Raw genomic sequence first — 12,500 nt, forward strand, 5'->3', positions numbered from 1 at the left:
ACGAGAGGATGAACTCTCTCTCACTCTCTCTCTCTCTCTCTCTCTCTCTCTCTCTCTCTCTTTCTCTCTCAGATATGTTTATTGCATGAGCATGTTGCTCTCCCAAGCACAGGTGAGAGAGTGTTCAGTTGCTGGGAAATTCAGTTATTTGTGTATTTCTCTGGTGCGCCTCTGTACACGTTTTCCTGGGGCCTGTGATTCAGTGGGATGACTCCTGAGCCTCCATCTCGGGCGCCGCTGAGATGGAGCGGCTGAGACGCTGATTATCTCCCAGGGTTCCGTGCTGCACGGGTGGGCCTGGGACTGCGGGGGAGATGCTGGGGAGTCTCCATCAGAGACTCGCCACAGATGCAGCCGAGAGGCGCAGCACCGCAGGGGGGGACCCTCCATTCCAGCACCCGACCCAAAAGTGCTGGCCTAACCTCATTCTTAAGGCTCTCTCTCTACCTCCTACTCTCGCTTTCATTTCTCAGGCTCTCTCTCTCTCTCTCTCATTCTCTCTCTCTCTCTACCTCCTGCTTGCTCATTTTTCACATTCATATTATTTTTCAAATTCAAATAACCTCTATGGGCACAAGTGTTTTTGTGTTGTTATTTTTTCATTCTGCCTCCACTCTATTCACACTCTCTTTTTTATGCTCGTTTTTTTGTTGTTTTTTTTTCCATTTGATTTCAATCGGCTTTCTTGGCATGCTTTTCTATCTAGTGTATATGGGATTAAAAAAAAGGGATGGCCCAGTTTCAGAGAAAAAGAATGTCTTCGGTGTTGGAAACACATGAAGAAGGCACATAGAGCCTCTTTAACTGGGAACATCAAAATGCCGGGGAGCTTTGTGGGTGCGTCGGAGCACAGAGCGCCCTTTCATCCTCAGCTGCATGCCCGGCACCCAGCCCCTGGGCAGTGGGAGACAGGGGCGCGGGCACCTCTCGGCGGGGAACACAGCTGCCCTTTCTGCCCGTGCTGAGGCGCTCTTTGGGCGCGGGGCCACCAGAGGCCTGCAGGGGGCGCATGCTCTCTTTGGGCGCGGGGCCACCAGAGGCCTGCAGGGGGCGCATGCTCTCTGCTCCATCTGCTCAGGCCCATGGAGGAGCAGGGGAGCCAACTGGGCTCTCTCAGAACCAGCTTTGACAGTGTGACTGTGTGTGTGTGTGTGTCTGTGTGTGTGTGTGTGTGTGTGTGTGTGTCTGTGTGTGTGTGTGCATTCGTGCTCAGAATCTCAATGATGGTGTTTTGCGAAACTCACACACACAGCCATGACACACGTACTGCACATATGCAGGGGTGAAAGGCACACATGAGAGCGCTCCCCTGTGTGTGTTTGAGGGTGTGTGTGTGTGTGTGTGTGTGTGTGGGGGTTCTGATCTTTGAGCCCCCCCCCACTCACTGCATCCCTTGCTCCCTCCTCCTGCACTATTTGCATTACAAATGAAACGGCAGCAGCGTGCTGCATATGCATGAGTGCGGCGCTGGTAAATGGCAACGCTGCTGCATATTTATAGGCAGCGCTTGTTTGAGCCAAATGAGCTTCTTTTGAATTCACATGAATCTCACGATTCCGGGGGACGGATGTTCTCCTGCGCCTCTAAGTGTCTTCCACTTGTCACTTGTGCAATTTGTCACCAGAGACACTGCACTGTTATTAAACCATCAAGCTCAAGTTTGCACTGCAAAGATGGTGTGTGTGCGTGCAGTAGTGTGTGTGCATGTGTGTGTGTGTGTGTGTGTGGGTGTGTGTGTGTGTGTGAATGAGAGAGAGAAACAGCCCATTTTATCTCTGTGGGTGTCCTACTGTTGTAAATAAAGCATAATACGGAGTCCTGTGTTTACAACTAAGACTAAATGTCTTCTGCTCGCTCCTGCACTGCTCGCAATGTGTGACTGGATGATTAAGTCCAGAGTGTGGTGTGCCAGCATTTGACCACATATGAGTGGGCTCGCTGCCGGTGCAACCTTTGAGGCCGAGCCCCTGCAGGAGAAGCTGGGTCCGGCGGGAGACCCCTGGGGGAAAGCTCAGCTGTGCTGCCATTCCGGGCATTCTCATCAGGTTTACATGGATCATCGCATGATTGTCCAATTAGCCCACACACTGAGTCAACACGCGGTCACCCACATACAAAACACCACCACAGAAAATAATATATATATATATACAAATATACACACTTTTACACTCACATATATATATTTTTGCTTTTAAAAGCTTTTTTGTGCTGAAAGTGTTCACCTGCATTATTTACCTGATTTTGCTTTGAAGGTAAATAGCTAGGCTCTACTGAAGTGGATGCAATGCAGCTGGACACCTCCAAACACTATATGCTTGGACTCTCCACTGGCCAGAGAATAATAGACTCACAGAGACAACAGCAATATAAAGAAAAGTTATATAAAAGAAATAAATAGAATATTGTGGAGTCTGCAAGACTACTGTATGCAATGTCTGACTCTAGCTTACCCCATTTCCATGCTCTCCCTGTGCTGTTACTCTCCCCCTCTCACTTCCAATCTCACAACACCCTCTCTCAGTCTATCTCTCACTCTCTCTCTCTCTCTCTCTCTCTGAACCTGTACACTCCTCTCCAGCAAAAGGTTAGTGACAAAAAATAGAACCACAGACTTCGATTCTCTTCTATGCCTTAAAACACACACACAAAACACACACACACACACACACACACACACACACACACCTCAATCCCTTTCCCTGCTGTGGGAATGGCAGAACAAAGAGGTCGGTGGTGGAAGCGAGGGGGGATTATCTCACAGGGACTGATGTGCGGGGAGGTTATTGGAGAGACGGAAGAGGCTGAGGCACGATCTGCCAGCGAGCGGCTTAATCGCCACACTTCATATCCCAGGCAGCCTCCTCTCTCTCTCTCTCTCTCTCTCTCTCTCTTGCTCTCTCTCTCTCTCTTGCTCTCTCTCTCTCTCTCTCTCTTTCACTCTATCTCTCTCTCTCCCTTTATCTCTATCTCTCTCTTTCTCTCACTCACTCACACACACACACACACACACACATACTATTTCTCTTTCACTGTTTTCAAAATGGCTGCCGTGGTAGCCGGTGAGCGTGCAGCCCCGAGGCAAACGCGCAGTCAGGCAAGTGCACCTGTCTGACATCGCATGAGCCATCCAACCCCCCCAGCTGACCACGCACCTCCTTTTAAAAGACCAGTCAATACGCACACAAACACACACACAGACAGAGTTCACATACAACAGTGTATACACACCCACGCACATTCAAAGGTTCATATCAACCAAAAAGGGAGAGGGGGAGTAAAGAGCAAAATAGACAGAGAAGAAGAAGGGGGGAAGAGAGAGAATGAGAGAGAGAATGAGAGAGAGAGAGAGAGAGAGAGACAGCGGAGAATAGTAACTTACTGGTGGTACAGTTTATCCTCTCACAGTCTAGATGGGGAAGAACAGACAAGGTGTAAATTCAACCTTCAAGGTTACGCTGCAGTCATCCATCAGAACACAGTGTCACTGGGGACAAACATGCTGACGGGGTGTGGATCAACCCAATCTGCTCTCGCTCACTGCCACTGACAAAGCCCCTCACAATGCACTTCCTCCGCCACCGGCTGGCACAAAATGGCCCACTTCTATTATCGATGAATATTCATGTTGACACCAATCTGATATAGCAGTGATAATTGTGGGTAAATATGGAAAGTAATGGAATCACACCCATAACTATCCTACACCAGTGCGATATTCAAAGACACAAGGTGTTAATTAGGAAACAAGGGGAGTGGAGAAGGGAAGTGATTAATTGAGGGAGAAGAATAGGCATGAGGACAGGGCCTTGAGAGGGGGTTTGTTGTGTACCGAGGAGACTTCAGCTTTTGCTAATCTGTTGCAGCACTATGCCACTCTAAAAGTCAAGCAGACAATATCCAATTTATAGAGAGTAGCGATCTCAGCTACGTTATCATTTTGTGTTGTGCTGTTACGGAGAGGCACGTGAGGAACAGACAGCCTGAGCGTTGTCCACTGAGCAGATTTGTCCCCTGAGAGAGGAGCTGGACTGGACTTGTCTCGTCTCTTTCTTTGCCAGACGCCTGGGCTCGGAGAGCATATCGGCTTCCTTCCCCACCTCAGCCGAGCCCTTTGCAGACCGCTGGCGTGGCACCGCGACCACGACTCCGACTCCCACCACCGCACGGCCTCGGCCATGGCCGCGCGGAAACGCGAGATCTCCAGCCGAGGTCTGGCGGCTTTTTCTCACAGCATCTCACCAGCTACCACCAGAAGCCAAACAGTGCTTCTTATTTGCTTCTTCAGAGTTTTTGCCCTGACTGCTGTTCTGTGCTCCCTTGGGTTAACCTCTCAGTGCCAGCCCATTACATCAGCAATACTGCTTCCTGTCAGTTACCCCAATGACTCAGCTCATGTTACAGCTGACACATGCTAAACATTAGCACATAGCACGTTTAAAAGCCCAACCTTTTCAGGCATATACTGTACAAAGGAGCTAAGTTGTTAGTGCTAAGTAGACAAGAAATTTAGCAGAAATTAAATTAAAGTCTGTAATTTCAAGTCTCTAATTGCTTTCTTCACAGGGAAGGTGATATTTAGCATGTTGGTTTCTTTTGTTCTTTGCGGGTTGTAATGAAATGCAGTGAGAACATTCTAGAGCCGCCTCCTAGTTCCCAGCTCTTGGTCTGTCTCTCTCAGGGGCCAACAGTCCCGTCGCGTGTTGTCAACCACAGCAGAAACGCATCGCAAACAGCCAGAGAGCCACGCAGGTGCCCGCCCACACGGGCTATGCAGCACTAGTTTGGAAATGTGTGTGTGTGTGTGTGGGGGGTGTGTGTGTGTGTTGTGGTAGGGACTGTAAATGAGTGGATATGGGGAAAAGTGAGGGAGGGGGGGGGCATGAAAACAGAGAAAAGGAGGGGAAAAGAAGAGAGATACAGAGAGAGAGAAAGAGAGAGAGAGAGAGAGAGAGAGAGAGAGAGAGAGAGAGAGAGAGAGAGAGAGAGAGAGAGAGAGAGAGAGAGTGAGAGATGGGGTGAGCCAGAGGGAATAGAGGAGGAGAGTCTGTATGGGATTTCTGGAAAGGTCTCCTAAGAAATTGAGGTCACCACGCAGAGACGTGAGAAGGGGGCAAAGGAGAGGTGGGTAAGGCAGCCTGGTGGCACATGCCAGGCAGGGGAACGGCACAACTCGGTGCCCCCCTCCGTCTGGAAGCCACGTCATCTGCCATGCCACGCAAGCGAGCAAGTGAGAGAGAGAGAGAACGAGTGCACGGAGATGTGCACTCGTTATATGAGGAGCATGACAATCTGTTAATGTAGGCAGGCAGAGACAGGCACAGGCTGCTCGCTTTAAAATGGAGGTAGGAATCCCTCCAGGGGCAAGTACAGAGAGAGAGGAGAGGAGAGAGAGAGAGAGGAGAGAGAGAAAGAGAGGAGAAGAGGGGGAGGTAGGCAGAATGTGTGTGGGACTTAGGAGAGCTGTAATAGCAGAGTGGGTGAGCAAGGCTGGGGAAAAGTGCTGGAAGATTAATGGGAGGTTGGGGGCTGGAGTGTGCATAACCCAGGGAGAGAGGGCACCTCGGCGGGCTCATCTAGGAGTGAGCGCAGGGGGGTTGCAGGCTCTGGCCATTGAAGGGCTCTACACCGTCCCGTTTTGTGTGTGTACGTGTTTGTGTGTCTGTACATGTGAGTTAATTTGTCAAAATGTGTGGACTGCAAGTATTTGTCTATAAATATAACACATACAAAAAATATGTGTGGGTCTAATATTAATAATTAAGGTTCTGTATAATCCTAATACATAGCTAATATCTAAATAATACATATCCATACATCTATTCATAATTCACCAACTTATTACACTAATGGATATTCGGTAAGAGCAGTAATGGGACTTAATGTGTGTGAAAATGTACAAATCAGTGTGCTGTGTGAGCAGTGGTAAGTGGGCAGTGGCCTGTGACCGGAGATGGGTGTGCGCGGTACCTAGGTTGACGGTGAGCCGGACGCGGCCGCCGTCCAGCTCGAGGCGGAGCGTGTCGGCCGAGTTGCGTGAGGTGGTGGCCATGAGCAGGCCGTAGGCGCGCTGCGAGCGGAAACGCAGGGACACGTCCTCCGCCTCCGTGTGCATCACCATCGGCAGCTGGATCTTCATGAACTTGCTGCCGTCGTAGCTCAGGATGGTGGCGTCTGCAGAGAGGAGGGAGGGACAGAAAGAGAGAGAGAGAGAGAGAGAGAGAGAGAGAGAGAGAAGAGGGAAGGAGGGAAGGAATGAGAGAGGGGTTTTAATGCTAAGAGGATAGAATTTAAATACTAAAGGCACAAAGTACTGAGGTGCAGATAAAACTAAGGAAAGAAAGTTGTCTGTATGACAGAGAGAGAGAGAGAGAGAGAGAGAGAAAAGAGAGAGAGAGAGAGAGAGAGAGAGAGAGTGATAAAACACAGCAGCACTGGAAGGATAGGGAGAGCTTCTCAGAAACCACACTCTGGTGATGATGACAATGCTGTGCTGTTGGAAACGTAGGATCTCTAGTCAGAATACGTCACCATTCCAGAACGCTCTGTGTAGACTGACCAGAATGTCTGTCCATCACCCCTCTTGTGCACAAATGTGTAAATGTCCACTAGTCCCCATACATAAGCGCCCATAAGACTCACCACCACGCCTCATTTCCTCATCTGCATTCAAAGTTTTAATTCACAAATTCAATTTGGGTTGATTTATTCCGCTGGCCTGTCAGATGACACAGGGAGCACGGGGGCCATTTTACTGCCTCAGCATGTCTCCATTTCCCTAATCTGTTTATTCGTGTGGCAATCATTTTATTGGCCAATTCAATTTAGGGACAGGATCTTAAGCCCTGGGCCGTGCCACGCTGCGATAGCGCCAGTGTTCAAAGCGGGCGGCCATAATCTCCGTAACCACCTCACGCCAGCAGGGGAGCAGAGGCACAGTGTGGGAATACTCAAAGCCCCTCGACCTGCCCACGGCAACACAGCTGCACACCACAAAGCCTCCGCCACGTCTGACTGGCTGAGTCCAAATAAAAAGAGGAAACTGCTAACAGAGAGAGTTTAGCCATGTTGTTTAATTGGCCACATTCGATAGAGCGATCTGGGAGCACCTATTCCACCCCTTGTGTGGGGGCCCCGGGGGTTGTACCATTGATGCGGGCGCGGGGGTTGGTGCTGGGTGCAGGTCTCGGCTGGGCACAGGGCTGGCATCTGGCAACAGGGAGGGGGCGATGAAGATGTCTGTCTCTGGAGTGCAAGCAGCTCCCGTGACATGAGAGCCGCAGGCGAGCACCAATTAGACTGCTGTTTCTAACTCCCACGCCTCCTTAGCCCTCTCTCTCCCTCCCTCCCTCCCTCCATCTTTCGGTTTCTCTCTCTCTGTGTCTATCTTTCCACTATATATGGTGTCCATGTCTCTCTCCACTGTCCACGTCTTCTCTCAATCTCTCCCTCTCTAAATATATTCCTCCCTTCTCTCCTGCGGGTCATCTCATCCATTCTCTCTCGTTCTCTCTCTCTCTCTCTCTCTTTCTCCCCTATTCCCATCTCTCCCTCCTTCTCCATTTTCACTCCTGATTTTGTCTTTCTCTATTTCCCTCTAAAGACCTCCTTCATTTCTCTCTCTCTCTCTCTCTCTATCTCTCTCTCTCCTCTACTGCTCCTGTGATTCCTGTGCTGCTTGTCGTCAGCAGCATGTCCTGTTTCCGCACGGACACCAGCGAGCTCCTCAGAGCGCGGGCTGCTGAAAAACAAGCAGCCAACAGAAACAAGCCCAGCCGCATGAATACTAATTAGCGTGTGTGTGTGTGTGTGTGTGTGTGTATGCGTGTGTGTGAGTGTGTGTTAAAACACCAGGTGACAGGAAAAGAAGCCACAAACGGCGCAAAAAAGGATGTATCAACTCTGACACCAAAAAAGGACATATTTCCAGGGAACTGTTACAACAGATTAATTTGATGATTCCGGCATCCAAAATCAATGCGCGACTCCTTCTTCTGTCTAAGCGGCTCTGACATCAATCTCGCACGGCTGCCACTGGCCCTCATTTGCATGCGCCGCACTTGGACAGCAAATTGTGAGGACAAACAGGAGAATCTTCTTTAATTAGCGTCTCTGGCGCGCGCAGGTCATTAAACTGCTCTGTTTCAGCACTGTGTGAGTCTGCCCGCACTGCCACTCCCCTCACACTACAGGGTCCCCACCGCATCCATCAAGGCTTATGGACCATCACAACAACATCGGTTGCACTATGTTGCAGCAGGTGAGCTGAACACCAAACATCAAATTTGATGTCCCTGAATGTCCTAATCACCTTGTTAACCACCTACGCCAAACCAACAACTATGGGATCACTACCAAAGACCAGGTTCCTGGAACTGAGCTCCAAGTTCCTGGAACCAAAAGAACAGGTCCCTCTCCAGAGACTATGTTTCCTGGTAAGGGATGATGTAGTCTTCCCACATAGAAACCTTGCACTGACCCCTACAGCCCCCTCATGACCTCTGACCTCTGGGTTCACCCTCAGTGTTGTGCACTCACCCTTCACCTCAACTGAGAATACAAATACATACTGCAACAGCAAGAAGAAAGTCTATTTCTAGGCCACCAATGAGACAAGCAGATAGACATGTGTGAACAGACTACATCATGGACCGTATTATAAAACTACACACACACATACTGAGTGAAGATACACACACAAACACAACACACACAGACCAACACACACACACACACACACACACACACACAAGTGAGAGAAAAAGTGTGGGAGAGAGAAGAGAATGAGAGGGAGGGAGAGAAAGAGGGAGAGAAGGAGAGAGAGAAGAACAAGAAAGAGACAGACAGTGCTCGAGGACTGCAGGTAGAGAGGAGTGTACATAGCTGATCACTTGCTCCATCTGTCTCTCCATCTGCTCCTTCTTAAATTTACCACTAGTCCAGTCCAAGAGCGCCTCCGAAAAAACACACAGGAGTGACCACACACATGCAAATATGGGCACAGTCCCACACTCACACACTCACACACACACACACACACACACACACACACACACACACACACACGTACATAACGCACACACACACACACACACACACACACACACACACATACACAAACACAAACACACGTACACGTACACATGCACACACCACACACACACACACACACACACACTCACATACACACACACATACACACACATGTACATACACACACACACACGAACCTCTGCCCTGTCACACCATTCTCCTCTCGTCTGCATGGGCCGATCTGTGCCAGACGGGCACCCATGTTTGGCGGAGCCTGCTTGGGGTGTTGAGGTAGCGCGGTGTGCCACCGAGTGGCATGCTAACTGTCAAAAGGCTCCTGCTGCGCGCGGCACAATCGGGCACCCGGGCCTCCTGAGGAACGCGTCGTTGCCACGGGGATTAGGGAAATGTATGTTCAACAATCATGATAAACAGGATGAGTTCGCTCCCAGGCAGCTCTGAGGCAGCATACATAATTCAGCTTTTTGCTCGTGGTGTGTTCCTGCATCGCAATGCTCCATCCCCCCACACCCCCCCTCCTAATGCACACACGCACACAAACATACACACACACACACACACACATACACGCACAGACACAGAGACACACACTCACACACAGTGGCTGTGAAAAGTGAATGAGAGAGAGAGAGAGATAAAGGGAAGGAGAGAGGGGAGGGAGATTATGAGAGAGAGAGAGAGAGGTAGAGAGAGGAAGAAAGAGAGACAGACAGATAGACAGAGAGAGAGAAGAAACAGACATTCACATGTAGAGACACGCACACTTGTAAGTACAAACTTGCAAATCCACATACACACAAACAAACACAAACACCACCATCACCATCACCCCCCACACACAAACACAAGCATCACCTCACACATGGTAAACACACATTAAATGCCGCCAGAGCTCAGCTCGGCAGCAACAACACAAGACGAAAGCGTCTGATTAGAGCCATCCAAATCAACACACACAAGATGCTAGTTGACAGAGGCAAACACAAAAACAAAAACATCATTAGTGCTTTTCAACAGTTACCTACATGGTTCTGGAAGGAACTCTCCTGACTGACTCACAAAATGGCTGCCACCTAGCTCTGAACTGAACTGCCTGAAAACAAATCAAAGGAGTTGTCCTGTGGTGATGGAAATAAGAATAAAGTCTATTTGTGTCTTGCTGTGACGTAGTCCAAAATATTATGAAGTTGTATTTTTATACCGGTATATAAAAACTGTTTTTATACGCAGACATATGGCAGGTGAAAGACAGAGGTGCTCTATGCTTCTCCCAAAGCAAAGCCCTGGCTTCGCCCATCACAGAATGTGCAAGTCACTGTGTTTCCTGCAGAAAAGCTTTAATGATGCTCCAGCAATCAGCTCCCTCCACTCATCCACTCTTTTACCTCCTCTCAAAATAGCACCAGGGTGGTGTTTGAAAGCAACGATCTATAAATACCCCCCTCAAAAGTCTCCTCTATCCCTGAAATCCCAGCCAAAGCATGCACCGCTTCAGAGGGAGAACACTCACAGATCTCAGATGAGCTAATTGGCCCAGATAATTTCTGTAATTTCCGAGCAGGCTTTCGCACAATGTGAATATAATTGATTGTGTTTTTTTCCTCTCCTGAACGAGACACATTTGCTGCGGGGGGATTATGGAGTCCAGATAAGTGCCACACACCGCGGGGAGATGCTCTCCCTCCATCCAGCAATTAGACTGAGCCGGACCCCGAGCAGCCAGAAGGTCAGCACTCACACACACACACACACACACACACACACACATATGGGTACGCACTCACACAGAGACACACACACACATTCACTATCTTTCTGTTGCACTCTCTCTCTCCCTCTCTCACACACTCTCTCTCTCTCTCTCTCTCTCTCTTCTCTCACACACACACACACACACACACACACACACACACACACACACACACACACACACACTTTAATACAAAGAGACAAAGATCAACACCCACATGCACAATCTTAAATATGCACACATAAGGACTTCAATGTCTTCCCTACGTCCGCCTTCATAAAGGAGAGAACAGGGAGAGACAACAAGACCAGAAACAACAAAAACAAGCCCAAAACATCTTTCATCTCCTCCAAGCACACTGCGTCCCAGCCATGGAGGAGAGGAGCCGGACGAACACACACAAAGCCCTGCCGCCTCTCCTCTGAACCCGGCCAGTAGCAGCACTGTGTCATAGCCACACTGAGCTTCCACAAGTGAGACAGTCTGAACTGGAACCAAGTGACTCAAAATGGAATGACTCAGAAGTCACACTTTGTTGGAGTAGCCATTTTGTCTGATTCTAATAAATAAAGAAGGACAATATAGTCACTGTATAGTCAAGATAAAGTATAAAACCCAACAGTTTATAATTAGGGTCCTACTACAGTTTCTACAGTTTGATAAATGACATGGCCTTACCGGTTTTACTAGTGTTGTACTATAACTAAAACACATACAGTAAGGCACAGAACCCAGTTTAAATGTGATATATCTGTCTCAAAGAGTAAGAATTACAATGGTCAGATGGAGTCTGGAAACAGTCTGCCCTTGACCTGGTGACCACGATAAGATCAAGGCCAGCCCTGCGCAAGGGCCCGGTGCTTTTACAATCTAACTGTGTGACCATCTCAAAACCCCACACAGGCATATTTCACCAGTGGAGGCCATGAAATCCCTAGAAGCAGGGAGGAGCCAGACTCACCTCTCTCACAGGAGCGGCCCAGATAGCCGGTGCCCGTGCAGTCACACACGTAGCGGTTCCAGCCCTCACGGCAGATCCCGCTGTTCAGGCAGGGGTTGCTGAGGCACTGCTTGGGCTGCTCTTTGGAGCAGGACGGCTTGACCCCCACGGCGTGCTGCACCTCGGCCATGCGCCGGATGTCCTTGCTCTGGCCGTCCATGAAGAGGTCACGGATGCAGCCCACGTAGCCGTAGTTGAGCAGCGCCGTCCACACCTCGGTGGGGAAGACCAGCCCCGCCCGGTCCTCGGGCAGACCCCCCAGGTAGAGCACATCGTCCAGGTCCAGAATCTCACTCTCGCCAGGAGCCGTGTAGGCAGTGCGCACGGAGTTCACCGAGATGGTACCTGTCGCAAGGAAAGGCAAAGGATAGTCAAAATGTTTGAGTTCTCAAGTTCTTAAATCATTGGTCTAAGAACCAGGAAGTTACACGGACCTACAGCACATGAAAACTGAATCAGGCATCATACAGTAGGTTGCAATTACAGACAAACAACAGTCTCTGTCTCACCCTGTGCAAATCCGTGGATTTTTATAACAGAAACACTTCGGCAAACTCAAAAATCAACCACCCCTTTCTTTCGAGCAGACCCCCCCCCCCTCAACAGGCATGTAAAAGCCTAGAAAGTGACTCAGCATTTTCTGCGCGCTTTTCCTTCTTTTTTTTACGGCGAGTCATTATTCACGCCTTGAAGGCT

The 12,500-nt window shown here is 49.4% G+C and overlaps 1 protein-coding gene across 18 annotated transcripts in view; it reads right to left on the bottom strand.

Moving 5' to 3' along the window:
• nrxn1a (neurexin 1a) overlaps positions 1–12,500 on the bottom strand; it is a 141,432-nt gene that overhangs the window by 58,643 nt on the left and 70,289 nt on the right. For 15 of the 18 annotated variants that reach the window (XM_048267748.1, XM_048267744.1, XM_048267743.1 and 12 more), the window contains 3 exons: positions 11,766–12,149; positions 5,971–6,174; positions 3,383–3,409 (listed from right to left, as the gene is read on the bottom strand). In XM_048267748.1, the coding sequence (XP_048123705.1) occupies positions 3,383–3,409; positions 5,971–6,174; positions 11,766–12,149 (615 nt within the window). The remainder of the gene's footprint in view (positions 1–3,382; positions 3,410–5,970; positions 6,175–11,765; positions 12,150–12,500) is intronic. The other 3 variants (XM_048267747.1, XM_048267755.1, XM_048267750.1) reach the window with 1 other exon arrangement.

Source organism: Alosa alosa, chromosome 17 (genome assembly GCF_017589495.1).
Source record: "Alosa alosa isolate M-15738 ecotype Scorff River chromosome 17, AALO_Geno_1.1, whole genome shotgun sequence".
Lineage (NCBI taxonomy): Eukaryota > Metazoa > Chordata > Actinopteri > Clupeiformes > Clupeidae > Alosa > Alosa alosa.